Source organism: Aptenodytes forsteri, unplaced genomic scaffold, assembly GCF_000699145.1.
Source record: "Aptenodytes forsteri isolate BGI_AS27 unplaced genomic scaffold, ASM69914v1 Scaffold284, whole genome shotgun sequence".
Lineage (NCBI taxonomy): Eukaryota > Metazoa > Chordata > Aves > Sphenisciformes > Spheniscidae > Aptenodytes > Aptenodytes forsteri.
The window spans coordinates 446,057-468,821 of NW_008794445.1; the positions used below are offsets into that span (position 1 = coordinate 446,057).

The window sequence follows — 22,765 nt, forward strand, 5'->3', positions numbered from 1 at the left end:
CCCCCCCTCCTTTTTTATTAAGGGGGGGGGGCCCCAGCCACAGGTGCTGCAAAAGTCTAGATGTGAGTGACTACTCAGGAGTGTAGTCCATTATTGCATTAAGATTTTAATGTTCTTTGGTGGTAATAGCAGACAAATCTGTGCTGTCACACTCGATTCAGGGTCATGCCAACCATGGAACCTAAATTCCCCAATGGGTTCATTATGCTTATGTGTTGCCTCTTACTCTGCCTTTCTGAACAAAGAAATCCAGGCATGAAGGAAAACTACATCAAATTCTAGGTTTGCCATTAAAGCAGCACAGACCCAGTTATCTTGTCTCTGAAGAGTCAAGCCTGAGCCTTGTTTGCATCTACCAAAGGCAGCACATAAAGCACCCAGAATTGGGGCATATGGTGATGCTTTAATGTAGAAAAGAGCACGTAAGAGAATGGGAGTATTCGGTATACCTCTTTTGGGATGCTAACAGCCACGGACAGCCCACTGCCTTGAACCACGAGGCTTCCCAGCATGTTATATTTCAGTACATTGCTTTGCAAGGTCCACTTACCTTTATAAGGAAGAGTAAGGACTCATACTACATTCATGAGGGCAGAAAACTAATCTGAAAAATCTTTGCAGTGCCCCTGCTACACACAGAGATTATGGTGTTAGTAATAAGGCAACACCATGGCAGAAGAAAGATTGTGGCTTCTGAGACCAATTTCATCACCACTCAGGGTCAGGTGTCCTAGCACGTGTCACCACTGGTTACTGCTGAGGTTACCTTCAGCTCCCACTGAGATTATTTATAACACCCGTGCTCAAATCTAAGCTAACCTTATGGCTGCACTTCATGAAAATGGGCCAATACACACTTCTCTTACATTTGTCCTGTCAACGAGAGCTTGCAGGTGATTTTATGAAGATGAGTTGGCTGTCAGTACCTTCCTAGATATCACCAGTGTCACCTGCCACAAAGGCAGATGCGAAATGTTGACAGCCTGGGCAAAGGCTGCCTTTAGAATTATCCAATGCCTAAATCTGAGCGGCAGGCAGCCCAGATGTAGAAGAAAGGACAAATGGACCTGAATCGGGGAAGACACTGACCTTTAGCCTATTCTCTGACCCATCTTCCTACAGGGTAGGTGTACCTCCAGGGACATTTAAGAAAGGACTAGATTTTTAAAAGCATTTGGCATCCAGCAAATTCCACGGTGATCTTGCTGACAGATTTTCAGAGCAGCTCCACATCTACTGTACTTCTGAGTTCTTCAGAAAAGGCAGCCATCGATTTGGATACTGACAGGGAAGATGAGCTTTCTTGATCATTTGGTTGTGTCTCCTTACTTCTACAGTCCTTTTTTAAAAATCTCCCACAAGGACCATTGAAAGTTTTAAGGTGGAAGGAAGTAGAGAACAGTCTAGGTTTTGGGGATCATGCCCCTGCAACATGGGGTCATCCTGGCATTGATGCACAGCACAGAAGGATTAAGGCCATTTTAAATATGATCAGGTTTGAATGGTAACGTATCTAGACCACACCCATGCTTCTTTTTTCACACAAACTGGAAGGTGCACTGAATGATGGTTGCTTTATTCAAAGCTGCCTTGTGCTGTGTCCTTCACAGATTCCAGCAGCAGGAGTCAGTTAGAATGTGACTTACCTTCAGCCAAAATGCTTCTCCCTGCCACGTGTGCTACACCCATGGCCAGGGCAAAGAAAGTGCAGGGAGCTCACTGCAGGAGACCTACTGTCAACCCAGCTTCCCTCCTGGGTGAGGACACAGGACGTGAACACCTGGAAGGCAAAAGCAAACATGAGGAAGAGGAAGATCAGCTATGCGATTTCCCAGTGGACCATTCACTTCATGGTGAGTGCCTCTATATCCAAACTTTCTCCCAGAGTACCCAAAAACAGTCTCACCATCTACAGTCTCACCATCAAAAACATGGAGACCCACCCTCTGAGCTGAAGATCTAGGTCAGGCCTGCCAACCCTACCAATTTTAGTGATAGGGACTGCTTTGGGTGTTTATTGCCCTCCTACTTGGGGTGGCAATCTACAGAGCTACCATGTTCAGCAGCCTTGCTCCCCAGGTCATGCAACACCCGTTTCCTGGTAAATGGGCATTGCACAACGCGGGGAGCAAGGCTGCTGAACATGCTGAATCAGCTCGATGTGTTCTGTACACCTTGGACCCACTGCACAGGTGATGAAGAGGTCATCAACATGCGCACAGGCAAACTGTCGATGTGCAATAGGTCTGGCATGCAGGATGTGTCAGGCACAATTTTCAAGCCTGGCCATGTTGGTAGGTCTGCTAATTTCATTAGTTGTGAGCACTGGTAAACAGCAGTTTATCGCTTAGCCAAAGCAAAGGACAATACAAATATACTTTGCCAATATGTTGCACGGAGTGTTGCACAGAGACTTTAAGCTAAGCAGGATGCATGGTACCTGAACAAGAAAAGTTCCTAACAGACAGACTGCAATTTATTAGTAGCATGTGACAAAAACTGCTTTAAGTTCTTTGAGTTCTAGGAAAGGTTAATACAGACGATCATACTACACCCCAGAAAACAGGTTCTCAGTAGCAGCAGTAAGGTGTTTCCTGCATAGTTTGTTATTATTCACTCCTTTCTGAAAGAAAAAAAAAAGCAATTTCAGTTATGTCCATTGAAGACTCCTAATGGGCTCATGTGACTGCAGATGCAGGATTACTCAGCTGGCTTCACTGAGATCCACACATCTTCCTCAGCCCATACTCTGCAAGTCAGCAGAGGAAACATTTCTTTATGTGAAATACATTTGAAAGAAAAGCCTTGTTCCTGCTGCTGCTGGCATGGTATACATGAGACTTGTGACAAGCTGCTGTCACCTCCTCCTCCTGCACGAGACGGCATCTGTCTTGATGCAGAGAGAAGCCTTGTAAGATAACCAGATATTTTAGCTTACCTCTGCCCTGTAAGCTGCAGGCAGATGATGGCAGCTGGGCAATATCATGTTGCCTCCTCGCAGGAGAGCCAGGGCAGTATGTATCTGGTAGTCAGAGCTGCCTGTGAGTGCTAGAAAGGAGTACATTTCATGCGGAAGGGAGTCCCCAGCCACAGAGATAACACCGGAGCTGGGAGGTGGCTTTCCCAGGGTGACAGAGGAGGGAGGTGGGTGTCCCAACTCAGCACTTAGCCTCATTGACCAGCATAGTGGTCAGTACCGGCCTCATCAGCAAAACAGGAGAGGAAGCATGTAACTATCTGCACAAAACTGAGCCTAGCTGAGCAGGCCCTTTCAACGACAACTTATATTTGAAAGGCATTTTAAACCAAATCCCTCTGTTCCCTGGTGGCAGTGGGGTTTTGAAACCAAGCAGAGGTTTAATGATCTGCCATTTTCTAGGCTACTGGTTCCTGCAGTTGCTGAGCCTTTGATAGAAACTGGCTGAAGGAGGGGGGAGGATCCTAAAGCACTGGACTGGTATTTTCCCTGCAGTGCACAAACAATGATATTTCGGATCCCGTTCACGCACTGTGTCATTCTTAGCAGAGAGCTGGAGGCCTGTGTTTAAAATCCTTTCCAACATCATAAGCTTCAGCCTCCTTCCTCCACTTTATGATAGAGGGGAAGAGCTAGCATCTCTTTTTGTCCTACCTCTGGCTGTGGCTGGAGTCACCTTTCCCAGATGAGGTTGGCAGAAGCACCTGCAGGAAAGGTAGACTGGCACCATCCATGGGAGCAGTCTGTAATCCTTACAGCTCGAGCTGATAGCAAATGAAATTCTGTTTCCACGCCTATCGACTCTGCAGTGCTTCAGACGTGCTTTTGGCATGGTAGCTATAGGCTGGTTACGGGTCCTCTAACAAGGCACCCAGACAGTGCCAAATGCACATAGCATGTGCCATGGAGGCGTCCCCAGGACCTCCCTCACACCCACACTGAGGATGCCTACAAGCACCCAGGGGAACGGCACCAGCCTCTGCAGCGGGAGAGCTTTCTGATGTGAAAGACATCAGAAGTCCTTGGCTGGGCATTCCCTCACCCCTTTCTCACAGTCTGCCTCTGTCTATATAAAACACCTGCATAATTTGTGAGGAAGGGCACTAGGCTCTGACTAAGCATACACATCTGTATAGTTGTCAGGGAGCAGAAGAAATCAAGTGTGCTATACAATCACCTTGGAGGCGGGAGGGCTGGGGTTTGTCTGGTGCTTTTTTGGATAGGAGGAGAAAGATGAGGAGAAGGCTATGACAATATGCCCTTCATGGGCATGTGGTCTGAAATAGCAAGAGCACCCCAACTGTGACCCTGAGTGTGAATTTGGACCATATTTCCAGGAAACCCTGTAACACTGTAGTGTTCCTAAAAATTTGCTTTTCCCACAAAATGGCTTCTGCAACTAAGCGGTTTAGAAATGCAGTGTCATTTAAACTAAATAGATTTATGCCCTTATCACAAACCGTTTACAGGAAGCAATGCCTCTTGCACTTTGAACTTAGAGGCTGCATTGTAAGCAAAAAAAGAGAAAAGCCCTTATATGCTAGAGATATGCTGACAGTGGCATTTAGTTTTGCTAAGCTTCCATTTGAATTGGGAAGCCTTCATTCTGAATATTGGGTGCTTTCACCTGTGGCCTTCTGCACGAAAAGCTCAGCAGAACTTTTTCGGAAAACCCGGTTCTTAGGAAGCAGTGCTGATAGAACCCATTTTAGAAGGAGACCATTCTGAGAGAGGCCTTACTATGGAGCTGTGGGTACAGACTCTGCTTGGGCCAGCTCTCTGTGAAATAACTAATTGCTGCAATTTTGCTATGTGCAACCACCATCACTGCCAGGGTCTTCAAAACTTAAGAACAAGCAGGGCAAACTCTTGTGGTTGTCAGTCAGCATCACAGCAACATGTCCGTGTAAAAGCCCAAGTTAAATCCTGAGCTCCCACTTTCCTTTTAATTCCTTCTCTCTGCTCTGTGTGACGCCCTTGACACTTGACCGGTTCACGACGGCCGAGCACTGGAGCCTGAGAGGATTACATGCCCCCATGCCTGCCTGACCTACAGCAGCTCCTGCTGGAGACTGTCAGGTACAAGATTCCAGCCTAGTTCAGGTCCTCATGGGCAATTATTTTGCAATGTCTTTTACACATGCTGGGTGTGATTGTATACATTTGTGTGTGTGTGCACTGTAACTATTTACATCCAAAGGCAGTGGATAAGTGTGCCCAGCATTGCACATGGGTAATGGTTCCAGGCCTCTGCTCCAGCGAGGGAGCAGTCAGTGCCTTGGAGAAGCCAAATAGCAGCAGCATCTTAAGACACTGTCCGATGACCTGTCTTGTGGGATTACTTCTCTGGGCAATAATTCAAATACAAGGTAGATCAGGCTTCAATAAATAGAGCTGGCTCCTAATTCCACCAGAAACTGGGGGTTTCAGGCCATGGTAACAACTGGACAATGTTATTTCCTGCAGCTCATGTCTTCATTATTCACTGTAGAGGAGGCTGCCATAGTGAGTCATCATCCAAATATTTCCATAGCAGAAATCCTCTGCACGTTGCTGACTGGGAGCTCAAGGATCTTGTTATTAATCTAATAGTTTTATTATTTTATGATAGCATCTTTGATCCCAAAGCATATTGACAAATTCTGGTGGCAATTATCGTAAAGACAACAGGAAATATAGAGATGATCTCAGGCCAGGAGAACTTCCGGTATAAGCTATGTCCCCTCTGTATTGATGCCAGTTGCAGGCATCTTTAGCTTAGTGTTTATGTTTTCTCTGAAGCCATAAATTCATTTGTACTGTTCATTTATGGACAATATGGTCAAATCTATGTAGCCCTGTGAAACAGCATGGTTTATCTCTCGCAGAACAGCCTTTTCCCCAATATGCTGACTTATCTTAATGCATTTATAAAACACCCAAGAGACAATGAAGCACTGTATAATCACAATCCCAGATAAATATCGGCTGCCCAGAATATGCCAATGGGACTGCGAGAAAGGGCACAAGCATCCCATTGTCCTGCAGAACAAAAAGAAGCAATTCTAAATGAAAAGGAAAAGCAGGAAGAAAAAATAAATGCATATATATATATAATTTTTATGCCATTAGCTGTCTTACTAGTCTTTTGTTTGTCAGTGTGAATAATCCCTGCAGCCCTGTGTCTCTGAAGGGCAGTATTCCTATATACATTTGGAAATGCAACAGACCATTGACCTTGTTTTGGTGAGTTTACCTGAGGCATTGTTGAAGGCTGGTTCTTTGTTTTTCTTGCTCTTTGAAGACTGACTGTTTATAATCACACCCTGGATATTAAATGAAAGGCATGAAACCTGAATCCTTTACTCCCACCCTTCAGACTATGTTCACATAGAAGTCTCACTGATGCAAGTAAGCATTGAAGAAAGCAAAGCTGTCAGCAGTTGGGAGACTGTCATAAATTCTGTTTGTGGTGTTTCTTCATGGTTTTGGGGGTTTGGGGTTTTTTTTTAGTTAAAACAAATGTTAGCATTCAGTGCTTTCCTCGAGCAGCCCCTTTTTTCCTGGGAATTTTGGATCCAAAGGGTACATTACACAGGACCCAAAGGTTAATTTGTTCCTGCTAGTCAAATCTGTGTAATGTGACCATTTGTGAAGTTGATGGCACATCTTGATAAGTTTATTTCAAAAGTCTTACAAGTACTTATTGCTTCTCCTAAATTGTCTGAGAACTTTTCATTACATCCCTGGGTTTTGGTGCTTTTAATTACTGTTCTTTAAAATTGAGGGCAGGCCTTTTACCTACTGTATTAGCAAGTGCTTTATGCTGAAATGGGAAACAGCAGAGACTACGCACTAAAATAATGATGGAATTATGCTTTCTTGGAGGGAGAGCAGACTCTGAGGCAGGGATGTAAACAAGCATGCCTGATTGATGTCTAGAGGTTTGCAGGTACAAATAACCACAAAAAGCAGGAATAAAGTAGAAAACAGGCTGTCTGTGCAACCTGCAATAAGCTCAGCTTTCTGCATGGGCAAATGGCTCGTTTCTGACAAAGTTGGTTGACCAGAGTGTGGGGACGGCAGTGGGGAACCTGTTTTCCTCAGTGAAAACCATTATTGGATTAGGCTGGTCACTGCTCTCCCATCTTTAAGGTGAAGTTTGGTAATGGCTGAACATTCAGGGAGAGTGCGTTTCAAGCCTGGGATTCCGCTGAATGGGGAAGCTACACATAAATCTTCCCCAAATCCACTTTGACCTGAAGGAGTTCATGAAAGTGCAGGTCACTTAGCCTGGGCCCAGAACCAATATCAGGTGTTGGAAACTAACACACGCCCATGTCAGTTGGGGTCACTCAAACCATGGCCTGCATACTCCCTCCAGATATTTGGCTGACCACTGGCTGTGCCAGAGTTACACACAACACCATCTCAGGGCAGCAGCATTTGTAAACACCGTCATCTCTTTGCTGGAAGATGGGAAGAGTTAAATTCACCAGGGGCTCAGGTTATGGCGAGCACCATCCTCTGCAACGAACTGTCCACATGAACAGTTTCATACACACTGTCTACTCCATGCCAACTCCTCTGACAAGCAGACTAAGAAACTCCCCTGGCTGCTGCCATGCAGCTTGTTTAAACAGGTTTCTGGCCTGGTATTTTTAGCATTCCTGCTCACACCGCCCAAAGTCTGTACCTCTCTGCATTTCAGCCTTGCTGTCAGGTGATTAGGCACTGTACTCTGCGCCAGGGTGGAAGCAACTCTCCGTCAAGGAGTTTTGGACTGAAGGGAGGGAAGTCAAGCCTTTAAAAGTTCGAGTCATGCTGCTCTGTCTTAACTTCTGCAACACCTGAATGGCCAGCAGCTGGTTGCTGAATGCTGCATTCCGCTAGCAGGATGCTCTATCCGGAGCACATTGTACCTATCCAATTAGGATCAGTCTCGCTGGCTATGCCAGTCCTTCTTAACAAAGGCTGGAAAACCACTTTAATAAAGATTAGCCACACTGCCATACTCCCACCTAAATACTGAAGTGCAAGCTCTTTTGAAAGCCGTGAGCCACCTCTTTAACTAGGAGAGGGACTGCCACAGGCACACCTCTCTACACAGACAACCACGTTTTGTCCTGATGCCATCAGCGCTCTATAATAATTCTTTGATAGAGTTGCAATTGTTTTTGCTGTGGGCTTGGCTGCCATGAGCAGAATGTCACCACAAGAGAATAACGTTCAGAAAAGCCACGGGAAGGAACTGGCTGGGAGACCCACATATCTGTAATTGGTTGAATTATAAAGAAGAGAGAGAGAAACTTCTTTTAAAGAGGCTAAAAGGGAAAAACAGAACTTAACTAAATATAATGAGGCACTTTTTCAATGCTCCTGAGTTTCTTTCTGAGAAAAAAATGATACAGTCAACTTTGTTACACAGAGAAAAATATATTTCTGAGGATTTGTAGCTAAAGCCACTTGCTTGCATATGTGGCTGCTTTCTCTCTTCTTGTCAAAGAAGCTGCAAAATCTTTGGATCTGGTTATTGCATACCGTGAGAGGGTGTCTGTCCAGAAACGACAAAGAGGATTGCAGCAAGATAAACTGATCCCACCTGTTTTCATCTACCTAATTACATACTCCAAAGCAAAGATGTGCCAGCACTGACTTCCAGCCCTTCTCTTAGGTTTCTAGTTCCTTATCCCTCCAGTGTATGCACCCTTGTAATGAGACCAAGTAGGCTTGATACAGTCTTAGCCTGCTAATGGGCTAAGCGCTAACAGGAGATGCAATTGCAGAGATCTCCCTGAGGTAGCATTTATCTAGCTGGTTCAGGTATGCAGGGCAGCTGAGAGACAGCAGGAGAGGTGTACCATAGGCTGTTTGCCTGCTACAGACTACAATCCAGAATGAATTTGCCCAAGTATGGCATTGCTGCAGCTGCATCTCTTTTACTTAGCAAACTCAGGTACAAGCAGTAGTCTTTGGTACTGATCTGCTCATACCTCTATCTTGTAACTGTGTTATACTGGACAGTGGAAATAAGCTGTAATATGCTAAGCTAAAACTGTATAAATAAGCAATTGCAAATCAGAATCCTTGAGCTTAAATTCCCTTACTTTTTAGGAAGGGAATGATGGGGGAGCTTCAGACCATGTGGGTATTTGGAGGTTAGAGATCACATAATAAATTAAGTTAGGAGGGACCTCTGGAGACCATCTTGTCCAACCCCAACTCTAAGCAGGGCAGCTTAAATCAGGTTGCTTAGGCCTTTGTCCAGTCAAGTTTAGAATATCTCCAAGGATGGAGACTTCTCAGCCTCTCCAGGCCCACGTCAGACTACCTTCATGGTGAAAATATTTTTTCCTATTATGTAATCAGAATTTTCCTTGCTGCAACTTGTACCCATTGATCTCATCCTTTCACTGCACACCTTCAAGAAGAATCTGTATTTCTACAAAGTTCAAATATTTCAACTTGCACCAAGTCTGACCTAGTAATAAAGCCGGATCTACAGAGGGCAAATGGAGCCTGTTACTGAATTTAAAGGAGCTATACTGCTTTATCAGTGTGGAGAATCTGGTCCTTCCAATGTCAACAGTAAGGTAATGTATAGACAGCTGTATCTCTAAGCATCTGCAAATGCTGACATATTTAACTGCCTGGTATTTTCAGGCTTGGTTTCAGCAGTTAGCTAACCTGCAAATGACTTGAGAGCATAAAAGCACACTTGAATATCGCCAGCTTTTACATAGAAAATAGCTCAGGAAACTCAGACAGAGTCTTATTTCCCCAGAGACTCTAGAGCCACGCTTGTAAAGCCAATGTTACACTTCCAACACTTTCTAGTCTTATATCTTCCACCCACATTCTTTATTAGACTGTAATTCTGAATGCTGTTGTTTGCTATGGGATCTCTAAGCTAAGGTCCCAAGGCAAAGGGAAGTATCAAAGCTACAGTCAGAGAAAGTTTCATCTTGCAAGGGAAAATGTTAACATACAGTCCTAGATTTTTTGTATTTTTTCATACTTTTAAAAAAAAAAAATAATAGAATGACTGATTACTTATAGAAAAAATTCACTATTCTAGATTTCCTACTGGCAAAAGCCTTGATTAGTTCACAGGAGTCTATTTTGTTAGCAACTTAGTTTCATTTCCAGTTGAAATCAAAGCCTGTCCTTCAGCCTCTATGGGCCCATAGCTGACCTCATGTTATTGTATTTTGTTTAATCTGATGAGTTTCAGTTTTGAAAAATCTGGTTTCAGTAGGATTGACACTTCTGAGCACTATGTAGATCCTTCCCTTACATAAGAGTCTTGTCTGTAAAACAATTCACCTTTCAAGAAGGAAAAAAGTGGAGGATGTAAGAGTGAACTTATAGGGAGTTTCTTTTGTCTGTCACCAAGTTATCGATCATCTGGGTCATTTTTGTACCAAAGAAGCTGATATAAGACACCAGAAATTCACAAGCCTGTTCTCTCTGAAGCCATGCTCTCTAATCCTGGACACTTCTTAGCTGCCAGTGGAACAGAGTACAGTAAGAGATTATCTGGCAGATCCACTCCCCATCCCATCTCCAGCACAATTTAAAATACTGTGTGGTTCAAGGCAATGGGTCCACTCTCAGGTACCATAAGATGTCCCAGCTCAACTAAAAGTTTCTTCCCAAACTTACACTGGCTGTGCACAGCCTTCATCTTCTCATTCTCATATATTATTTGTAGGATAGAGTTTGCAGCTCCTTCTAGACTCATGATCTTGGCTACTGAGTTTGTTCCACACCTTGGCCCTGTAGAGATGGTATTGCATGGCTTGTAACAGCTGATTTCTTGAGTCTATCATCTGGGTTGACTAATCCAACCGAGTCTGCACCAAGCGTCCTGCCAGCACCCACAACTATTTAAGCTGGTAGCCAGGGATAGATATCCACAATATCGTCTTTGTCTCTGGTGTATATGAACATACTCTCTATGGAGAAATCCTGCAGCTAGCATGGCCTAATAATGTAAACCTTTCCTTTCTAACCCAGGTAGTATTCTCTGCTTCAGGCACTAAAAGTCTTGGCCTTAGCTTTGATTCCACATTACGAAGAGGAGGTGATGACTGTCATCATCTGTGCTTACAGGCAAGAACTAATGATTTCTGTTTGTATGGTGCCCACTGTGATGACATCTGATCCAGCTGGTCTTTGGCATTCATTTCAATCCCATCATGGTCCACTTCAGTCATCCCATTTCTATAGAGTCTAGTTAATGTATGAGACAGAAGGGTTTATACTGGGCTAAATCATTTTTTGCTGTATTCTGATGGAATAGTAAAATATACTTTTATTTTTATCTGATGTGACATCCTAGATTTTGAAATGTAGACAGTTTCTTTCTTGCTTTGCATAGTCATGAAATTATATTTTAGTTCATTAATCTAATATATTTAAAAAAAAAAAAATGGGGCTTTTTTTGCTAATTCAGAAATCTTCCGGGAGGTAGGCAGGTTTGTTCTTTTTCTCCTGAAGGCTTTCTGATTGCTAGAAGGTACATAGACTGCCTGGGCATACAAAACCTGGCAGGACAAGAACCCTGTCAGCATCCCAGATGTTTATGTACAGTTGAGACCACAGGAACAAGGATGCGGTCACAGTTTGAGCTTGGATCTCTTGCTCCACTCAGGAAATCTTTGAGGTAGACTGCAGCTTCTTGCAGGTTTGTGAAGCCAGTCTTCTACGATGGATAGAGGCAGGAGCTCAGCTCAGTGTTCAGGGAGGCATACAGAACATATCAGGGAGGCCTCAAATCTCTGAGACCATGACAAGGTCAGGGCAAACTTCACTTGTTGTCAGGATCTGCTATATGAATTGCCCTGTGCTAGAGAAATATAAATACCATTCGTTGTAATGATACAAATATAGCAGAGATTCATTACTGTATGACAGAACATGATGTTCTTGACAAAATATCACCTTGGTACTCAATCATCTTTTACCTGTCTGCAGCATCTCCCAGGAAGATATGGAGGCCAGCCCCCACAGAGAGGTGTGAAGTGAAAATCTTCCAGACAAGAGACACCATTATGAACTGTTAGCTCTATCATATCTACAGGGGACGTAGTGTCCTGAGATTCATATTCTCAGCACTGATATTTCCCTTTTAATCCACATAGCAATAAATCGCCCTTACAGCCATCTTTTGGGAAGGTTCAAGTAGACGCAACTTTGTAATCAGGGCTTCTTAGGAGAGAGTGCCCATTGCTATCTTCAGCATAAATGCACAAAAATATTTCTCATTTCAGATCTCTGCCCCAGTAGTGCCAGCAAGATTCAATGTAAATAACATTTTTCCCTTGGGGCTGAAGCCAGTGCTGCAGTCTAATGAGTAGTACTTTGATAGGCCAGTGAAAAGTCTAATGATACGGATTTGACTGTGTTGGACATCAGCTTTATTAGGCTGTTTCTGAGATATGGGAGTATTGACAGTGTTTATGACAAATGATGCTCCTCAATTATTCTTGCATGACTGGTTTCCTTTCAAAGTGCCCAAAAGTTTTAGAAAAGATGAAATATTCACAATGGAATATATTCACTTACTGGTCCCCAGATATCATGTCCTGGGCACCTTCCTACCAAGTCAGTGGACAGAATTTTTTATTCCTTATTTCCTGTGTCAACAGAGTCACAATGAAGTTTTGATTACAGAATGAAAAATGTCATTTTCTGGTTGGCACAGAGAGCAATTTATATTGGCCAAGGCATTTAGTTACCTTTTTCACTGCTTTAGCTCCCAAAAGGAAAAGTTTATGCTAATGGTTGAACAAAAGTGGAAAAAAAAGTACAAAGTCTCTTTGAAGGACTAAGCTAACCTTCTCTGGTTAACTGTTCCCATTAGGAAGTGTATGCATCTAGTTACATAGTATGAATTGGTAGTTGTCATCAGACCATGGAAGACCAAAAGCAGTTATTCAAAAAGGCCATTTTCTCAAGCAATGTGAGCTGGAAGATACTCCATTTGTGCATCAGAGAGGATTCCAGCCTTGGGATGAGGCCAAACTCCATGTTCTGCAGATCACCTGCCTTAGACCTCACTAAGGTCTAAGATATCCTCTTTTGCTCCTCTTTTCTTGTCCTCTTTGCAAGACATCAGCCCTTCAGCATCATTTCAGAGCAATATCTAACTTACACCAAGCAGCATACAGAGTTCATGACCTAAATAAAATACCCTGGTGTAAGAGGGCATTTTCAAAACAGTTTAGGAGTGCTGAGGGAAGTCTTTAGTGTCGTCACACCACAGCAGGTGAAGGAATGGAGCAGTCTGAGAGTGCCCTTAGGAATTCACAGCACCCAAATTTCCCCATATGCTGCTCCATGGGTTTTAAGGCCTTGTAGTTCTCAAGGTTAAGCTTGTTTAGAAAGTCCCCACACCACAACGGTGCAGTCAGGAGAATACCATGACTTTTCTTTGCAAGGTAACATCTTTAATGCCACTGTCACACTGCAATGAAACTGCTGGCTATCCCTAAATACTGCCGAAGGAATGGCATGGGAAGAGAGCAGCGGTCAGTCAGTCTGGAATGGTTGAATTCCCTCCACAATGTTCACGCATTTTGGGTACTCTTTGATCTTGCTGGCATACAGGAGGAGTAAATTCAGCAAAATTGATAGAGTGACAATGGAATAAAATAATACCTCAGAGCTTGAGGAAAGCTTAGTAAGACCAGTATGACAGGAAAAGATAGGGATGGAAAATTTATGAGCTGAAAGAAAGATGGTGATTCATTACAGGCATGAGAACAGCACCAAGACAAAATGGAGTATCTACTCTCTCTTTCCATTTACATTAAGGGTTTCTTCACAAATAGTTAATAAAGGTTTATAAATTAGCAACAGATGTGTGTATGTGACAGACAGGAGCAAAAAGGGGTCAAAGATTGGTCCAACACTAAAGGACTTTGCTGACAAACCCATTGCAGGGCTAGCGTGGTTAAAATACATAGGGTTTTGTAGCTGTTGACATGCAGTGGATCAATGGAATTAGCTCTTCAAATGGGCACTTTTGACTCACTCCTTGAATCATAAAGGAGTTCATTCACATTCACTTCTGGGTCAGGAGACAGTCACCTATGGTAAGTAGATCTCTAGAAGGTGCTGGAGGTGCCATCCTAGCTGCATAGCAATTTACAGAAATTGCTGGATCTCTGAATCTTCTTGTGGCCCTGTGGCCTTTTGCTATAAAATGCAATACACCTTTCCTTGTTTGCACAGTTGAGAGGAAAGGGAAACGGAGAATCCGGACAACGTTCACAGCTGAGCAGCTCCAGGAATTGGAGAAGATTTTCCAAGTGACTCACTACCCAGATGTCCATATTCGCAACCAACTGGCAGCAAAGATAAACCTCCCAGAAGCCAGAGTTCAGGTACATTGTGTCTCCAAAAGGCTATGCTCGCTGCACCAATTCTTTATTCAGAGTACGTTCTTAATAGTTTATGCCTGGGTGACAATGCTAATGAAATATGTGACCTCTCTGTTACCTTACAGTGGAGGCCAGTATCGCTGTTCTTTTACAAATAGGGAAAAAAGTATTTGTCACTCAGCTGGGACTAACCAAATGGGATTAATGAAAGGGTTAACAGGAGCTCTAAGCATACTAAATGCACAGCAAACAGGAGTTACAGATGGTTATGAGCAACCTGTTGGACTCTGTAGCGACAGACAGGCCATTTATGAAAGTATTTATTAATCATTTATCAACCTTTTATAGACTAATGTACATCCAGTACAAACTGTCATCCATATCCATCTTATACAGAGTCTCAAAGAAAGTGAAAATAACTGCCCAAATGAAAATGCTTTCTTAGTGTTCTGTATTTTGATATCACAGGCTATAAATGCCCTGGCTGTAATTTCAATGCACGGAAACTAATCCAGTTCCACCCAGCTGTAATGTAGTCCTGCTGACTGAGCTCAAAATTGACCCCAAATGTTTACTGCGTATGAAAACTGCTACATTAAAATATACATACCACTGTGTATTGGAATTTGGTGTTGTTTACCAGGCACTGTTGTGATGATTTTTGCACGAGGCAGTTTCTGTACTTGCCATAATGCTAGAGTCATCAGTGTACTTCTATGCACATACCCCACTCTTACAATTAAAGTTCAACACAGAGCAGTTTATTGGCTGTGACATGCCTGGGACTATCAACTAACCATGGTGATATTCGTTCATAGTTAGGTGACAGGGAGAATTGGAACAGCATAGCCGTAATATGCCCATTAGCGATATCAGTGCACCCACAATGCATTTCCAATGGTATAAAGCACAAGCTGGGCTACTAGTCAGTGTTCCCAACAGAATGGCAAATCACATGAAAGAACAGGACAATCTTCTGTTTAAAAAAATATTTATGATCTGTAGGGGGAAAAATAAAAAAGACTTATCATGGGAAACATCAACCTGAGATGTACACGAAGGAAGTAAAAAGCCCCTCCTATATGAATTGCAGATGGCAAATTCCCAATTCAGACAGTGTTATACACAACACAGGAAATTCTGTGTTTGACCTCATCTTGGCTGATAAAGGGAAACCAGCCACAGAACTAAAAATTAGCAGTAACTTAGGTACAAGTTACAAGTTGTTATGATTTTGATTGATTGCATTTGTCACATATCAACAAGATAGAATGCAGAGAATTCGTATATGCTCTTGGTACGTTGAAATAACAGTTTTGACAAAGCTAAAAACATTGTAAGTCAAATCACCTCAGAGAGATAATTTAACCGGGGAAAAAAAAAGTGAGCAACCATTGGGTAACCAAGTGAAACATTTCATAACTGTGAAAAAGCTTGTGTCCTCCAATCAAGAAACAAAGGTATGATTGCTGTGAAACAGTTTAAGTGGATAGATGGAATTATATCCCTGCATGTGTGCATGCCCACATGCAACACATAATGAAGGATGCTGGATAAGTAAACATTAGAAACAAGAAATTATAAAAAATGAATAAGCAAAGCAGAAGGATACAGGCCAAAGCTTTGGTCAGAAAAATTAAGGATCATCAGAAACTCAATAAAAGTCCATTAAGAACAAACAAACAAAAAAGTGAACAGTTATATTGATCTGTTACTTTATAGAAACAGTGGGACTGTCAAGGATAATGCAGAAATGGCAAAGATGTTCAGTCATAATTTCTGCTCTATCCTTGGAAATATGTCAGGTAAGGTGGTAGTATCACACGATGATGATGAAACACTTTCCATAAGGACAATGTTGAACAGCAGCTGCTACAGATAGATATTTTTAAATACAGACATCTAGGTGACTTACCTCCAGTACTTCTTAAAAAGCTGCTTGAGAAGCACTTTGGGTCATCAGTATTGATATTTAATCATTCCTGGAGCACAAAAGACATTCCAGGGGCCTTGAAGAAGTCTAATGTTGTGTCAATATTTAAAGGGTAAACAGGACAACCAGATAATGACTGGCCTGACAGCCAAACATTGATTTTTGGCAAAACAGTGATAAAGCCAATATGAGTCTCTGTTAATGAAGAATTAAAGAAAGGGTAATATATTTAATGCTTATCAACACTGGTTTATGGAAAATAGATGTTGTCAAACTCATCTTTTTATGATGAGATTATTGGTGACAGTTTTAAACTGAAAGAGGGTAGATTTAGATTGGATATAAGGAAGAAATTCTTTATGATGAGGGTGGCAAGACACTGGAACAGGTTGCCCAGAGAAGTTGTGGATGTCCCATCTCTGGAAGTTTCAAAGTCAGGTTGGACAGGGCTTTGAGCAAGCTGATCTAGTGAAAGACGTCCCTCCCCACGGCAGGGGTGTTGGGCTAGATCATCTTTAAAAGGTCCCTTCCAACCCGAACCAGTCTATGGTTCTATGGTTCTATGGTCCTATGGTCCTATGGTTCTATGGTCCTATGGTTCTATGATTCTATGTATTCAGTTGATAAAGGTAATAACATTGATGGCATGTCACTGTAAGGAACTTGCCTTGGTCCTACACTCTGCTTGGATTAAGAAAACAGAGCAGATCAAATGGCATATGCTAGTAGACAAAAAGCTAAGTCTGCAACAGGTGTCCAATCGCAAATGAGGACATTTCAAAGGTGGTCTCTCATAGGAACCATTTACTGACACAAACGTGAATTTGAACTACATAATCAGTAAAATCTTTAATGATAGTGCTATGAAATGGTAAGAAGATTAGGGGACTGGAAAATAATGAAAAGGCTGATTCTTTAGTACAGCAAGCTCTGGATCATTGGTCATGCATCTGCAAGAGAACAACAAAGGGACAATCCTACAAAGCAACAAATGGAGGCAATTCTTACAACATGGGGCACACCACCCTCCCTCTGCACTCTGCTTTAGTCCTTGTTTCATTGGACAACCTGCTGACCACTGAGATGGCAAAGGAGTCTTTTGTGAAATCTCAGGCAGGATTAAGGAAGCACTTGTCCCTGGCTTTAGCGCTGGTGTGACTTTCATGAACACACATGAGAATACTGTGCTCTGTCTCAGTGCCATAGCTCAGAAACACTGGAAAAATGGAAGTCAGTAGAGTACAGAGAATAAATAACATCAGTAGCTTGATATCTGTGGTAGACAGAGCATGGAGGAACAGGTTTAAACCCCATTAAAAGAAATTCAGGGTGCGCATTGAGAAATCATGTTAGGGGTAAGGGTGTTGGAGAGCTGGTTGGGGAAAAAAGAGCAGTTCGGTCCGTGAACACAGCTTTGCCTTTATTTAAAAAAAAAATCCCTGAAGTGAGGACTTTATCCCATGTGCAGACTTTGGAAGGAGCACTTCAGAGGTTGAATTTTGGCTTCAGTCCCCCCTCTGCCTTTAATCACTTTGTCAGTGTTAAAGAGGAGTCATCTTTATGGTGCTGTTTCACCATGTAACTCCTGCATGGTAGAAAGGGAATGGAGCAGTTCATACAGACTAAGCACTTCTCAAACACATGCAAACTCTGATAAACAGGACTGTCCTTTCAGTAACCTCAGACACTGCTAACTATCAGCAATATAACAGAGGGCTCCCAACATTCCCATTACTTCCTGGGCAAGAGATGCAGAAATAATTGAGCTACTCATTATTTGGTTTAATATGCATACATATTTACATCCAGCAGCATCTGGTTTTCATCACTAACACCTTGTGTTCATGTGAATCACTTGTCTAGAAAGAAATGTTTACATTCAAACAGCAAGTTCCTAAGCCAGCTAGAAACGACAATGAAAGGGGGATTCAACTTTTCACAGCAATGCAACAAGATGCACTACTGTGGCTGCACAATAAATACTTGTATGCCTCAACCAGAAACCAGACAGGTCAAATGAAAGAAACTCCCTTGACAAAATTAGTTGTCTGTTTTCCGGTGCAAAAGATATGGCAGATAACCTACTCACGCTGCTGAGTGATTTAGAAGGTGGTATCCCCTTGCTTAGGTCCCTTACGTGAATTTCAAAATGTTACCAGCTAAGTATAGGAAGAACCCTGTTACTACATCTCCACTGGTGACACATTTTTATTGCAGACCAGCAAAACATCTAGATGGGACTTTTCCCAGTCTGTTTACTTGGGAACAGGGTGAAAGAGCCCTGTCATGCAACAAATAGCACGCCCTAGAGAAAACAGAATGCTGTGTGCCTTGACTGCTGCAAAGCTTTGACCACGAAAGGATCTGCATTTCCAGGAGAGCCCTGGAAGACCTGCTGCACCCTGTGACACTGTCTTTCCTTGAACAGGTAGATCCCAGCTTTTCTGTGAGCTGCAAGAGAAAAGAGGCCGTCATGATAGTCCCGAGATCCCACATGCTATGCAAAGTGTGAAAGGTGCTGTGTCAAACCCAATGTTTTCCTTTAGGTTCAGCCCCTGGTTCTGCTGAGCCTGGAGGTCAATGTTTTCTGATGCTCATTTAGAGAGTAGGGAAAGTAGTTGGAGGTTAGCAGTTCCTTCTGCACCTCCTGTTCATTTCTGTGCCTTTTCTTTCTTGCCTGTATCCAGATCTGGTTCCAGAACCAGCGAGCCAAGTGGAGGAAGCATGAAAAATTTGGCAACTTTGGTGGCCTTCAGCATCTGACAGAAGTTGATTTCATTCCTGCTCCCAAGTCAGATATCACAGTGAGTATCAGAGGTTATGTATGAATCCACGAAGGGAGAGATAGCTATCCTTCAACAGGTCACCTCTTCACATGGGACTATCCCAGAGAAGGAGGACTGGAAAAGACAAAAACAGCAATATGATGAAGAGAAATCCCAGCAAATGTGGTCAAATAACACATTTCTTCATTAAATGAAACCTGGTTTGTAAATATGCCCTGAGGTGTCTCTTGCAAGATGATCCTTCCCCATTTTACTTCTAAATCACTTCCCTATAAATCATACTTTGGATCAAAATATCTTTACCATTAGAAATTTCCTGAACAGGAAGAAATATGAAATTTGCAGCCACAAAGCCATGTTTCTTTATAGACAGTATCCCTTTACAACATCCAGCCCTGTTAGGCTGACCAGCGCTTTTTGCCATTGACCCACATCCTTGCTAAGTCCAGGACAGTTAATATTATCTAGGCTGGCACTATCTATCTAGGCTCTTTCCTTGTCAGGATTTTTTCCATGGCTAAAACAAAAGGTATTTCGCCTTGCTCACTGGATTGTAGGGAGTCTATTCTTCTAAACTTTTCTTAATTACTGAGCACCAGGGAAACAAATAAGGTTGATCCTAAATTGTATCTAACTAAAAGTCTGTATTGATTCACCTGAGACTGCATTTTTATTCTTGAAAGGCTCCTAGCTTGACGCCAAGAAAGCTTGCTGCTACCATCCCTGCCATGGGATACTATTCACTGCTGCAAGGGCATCTGACAACTGCCTGGCTGCCCAGCACGCTCTCCTTCATCCCCCACCACTTGGAGCTGCCACCCTTCCCAAAACCATACCGGCTCTTCAACGTCCTCCCCCCTTACGGCATGCCGCTACCCCACAACTTGGAAAGGAGCAGTATCTGCGCCAGCTCCACATAGAGGAGGATACGGGGGAGTGGGGGACTTTGGGGGCATGCTTTTCTCGCCCATGACCATTCTGGGGGTGTGCGGTTCCTCTCCTCGAACAAGCTTGCCAGGATGATGGGCGGCCTGTGACGCAAGGTCAGCTTGCTGCGGAAGTGCCACCACGAGTCGCCACAGCCTAGCAAACGTGGGCTTGAGCCACCATGGACTGGGAAGGAGCTCCCCGTCGACCTGAGGAGCAGCATACTCTGTAGAAACCCAACTGCTCAATGGAGAGCCTGTCTCTGGGGGAATGGTGCACCCAGCGGCCCTGCAAAAGGACTGGGGTTTTACTCAGCCCTGAGACAACACTAGATGACCCTATTGCGCTGATGGCTTGGGGCAGGCAAGATGCCTGCGATGAGGCGTGTGTAGCCCCAAAGTCCAGCCAAAAAAGCTTTCCTCTGCAGGTTTAGGTCGCTTTCCTCATACATTCTGGTCCTCATGCGCTGGGGAGGCAAAGAACATGTTTAGGTCAAAAATCAAACTTTCAAGATATGGGGTTTTTTTCCAAGTAGTCAATGAGGGAGGGGGGTGGGTTTGATTTGCTGTCTGTGTTTTTGACTTGAGTAAAGGGGCACAAACACAATTTGAGCTTAAATATGACAGTCTGAGCGGGGTAGCAGTGCTGAGCTCTGGATTTGGTACCATGAGTCTCGGGGGGCAAAAGAATTCTTCAGCTGGTTAATTAAAATGCTTATGAGGAAGCCTCTCATTTTTTGATCTGAATTAAGAAAGCTCTAAAACTCCATCAGAAACAATAATGAAATGAGACAGCCTAACTGAGTTTAATCTGCTAGACATAATAGGTTGGTATGACCCCACAGTTTGGTTTAATTGTAGATCAATAATGAGATCGGCCTGCCCACTTACAAAATGTCTGTATGCCTTATTATTTACATAATATTAATCTCTTTCTGACATACGGCACTTTTTTCCCCCTGCTTATTCAGGGTCCAATCCTGTTTCCGCTGATGTCTCCACTTTCATGGGAAGCACTGTTGGAAAGCACTGTTTAAAGGGTTGTACCATCTTCTGTCTTGCAGCCACAGCACATATTGCACACTGACAGGGGAAGCTACTGGGCAAAGCCATTAAAATGTGGTCTCCCTCCCAGACATATCACTTGTAAGGGTGGCCATTCATGACACAATCTAAAAGCAAAGCAAATCCTGACCCAAAGGCTTGGTGGGGATGCTGTCCTGTGCACATGGAAGTGCAGGTAGGTTAATAACTCTGAATAGGTTGCTTACTTAAGAAATCCCTCTGACCAGACTGCAGCTGCCAGGTCTTCAGCCTTCTTCTAGCTGCTAATTGCTAGTTACATAGTGGATCACAGTGAGTCAATAGCTTTCTTGTCTGGCTGGTACCAGCTGTCTGTGTACTTCAGGTTTGGGAGACCTGTAAGCTAGGGAGTAGCTGATTGTTGCAGGGAAAAAGATAAATCCTATCCTATATGGGCTTCATTTCTCCAGACCACAACTATTCAGCGGAAGTCAGATATACTGTGTCCTTCCCCCTACAGGTCTTACACAAGACCTTTTTCCCCACACCTGCTTGGTTCTTTACTCTATATCCTCTTCACCCCTGGCTTCTTATCTGTCACCTGAAGGAAAGTCCAGTCAGATACAGGACTAAACTTCAGCTCCAACAAAGGGGTTTAAGCACCTAACTGATTAAAATCAACAGGAATTAGCTATGGTATTCACCTCATGCAACTTTACGTGACTGCATTGCAGCCACACACACCTGAAGTAAGCACCCTGTGCTCACTTTAAAGAAGAAAAACTGATCACACTAAAGTTTCTAGGTTAGGTGAAGTCCATGCATTAGTGCAGTTTCCAGGGTGTGAATTGTCCCTGTGCAATGATTAGGTTGAATATAGACACTGGTATTGTAATCATCTAAAGCTAAGAGATCATCACTCTTTGCACAAGTAGACCAGGGCTGCAAGCCAGCACCTGCATTGGGACAGCTTATCCTGGGGGAATATTTGTGTAGCATAGAGGAGGTTCTGGGATGATCATAATGTGACAATTTTTCTTGGTGAGGATATGGAGTGTTTGAATTTCACAAGTCTTTTAATAGAAACCAAGCAGCTTTCCAGGGTTATTGTTTACTTTCTGTCCACTCCACTTGTCTGTCTGATAACCCCACAGCCAGGGTTCCTACACATCATGATGCCTGCCCAGAGTCTGGAAGCTCTGCTTCATGCCTTTGAGGTCCTCTAGAAGCCCTGTTTTGGAGCAGAGAGGTGAGAAGCAGAGCTGCTGAGCAAACTTCAACTTCATCTTGAAAAATCAAAGCCTTAGAATTCCTTTTTTGCTAGCAGGTTCAATACTTGCAGGGTTTGTTTTGATGTAGAACAATTTTTCTTGGGCTTTCTTGTTTATTTATAAAGTTTCAGAATTTCCCACTGAACAGCAAATCTAGGTTTCAGGGTATATGTAGCATCTCTATCCATATGCAGCTCGTCAAATCCCGGAGGGACTTAATACTATTACGTTGTTTTTCACCAGTTTCATAATTTTATTCTGAGGTGCAGCCAGAACAAATTAGCATGGGGTGAAGCAGTTTCTGGCAATGGTATCTTAGAATCATAGAATGGTTTGGGTTGGAAGGGAGCTTAAATATCATCTAGTTCCAACCCCCTTGCCATGGGCAGGGTCACCTTCCACTAGACCAGGTTGCTCAAAGCCCCATCCAACCTGGCCTTGAACACTTCCAGAGATGGGGCATCCACAACTTCTCTGGGC

The 22,765-nt window shown here is 43.2% G+C and overlaps 1 protein-coding gene across 1 annotated transcript in view; it reads left to right on the top strand.

Annotated features, from left to right (window-relative positions):
* The window catches only part of ISX (intestine specific homeobox), a 26,862-nt gene extending 6,877 nt beyond the window's left edge, over positions 1-19,985 (top strand). The window contains exons 2-5 of the mRNA XM_019474829.1: positions 1,611-1,853; positions 14,198-14,349; positions 18,967-19,083; positions 19,749-19,985. Of these exons, the coding sequence (XP_019330374.1) occupies positions 1,611-1,853; positions 14,198-14,349; positions 18,967-19,083; positions 19,749-19,985 (749 nt within the window). The remainder of the gene's footprint in view (positions 1-1,610; positions 1,854-14,197; positions 14,350-18,966; positions 19,084-19,748) is intronic.
* Positions 19,986-22,765: the final 2,780 nt, after the last annotated feature.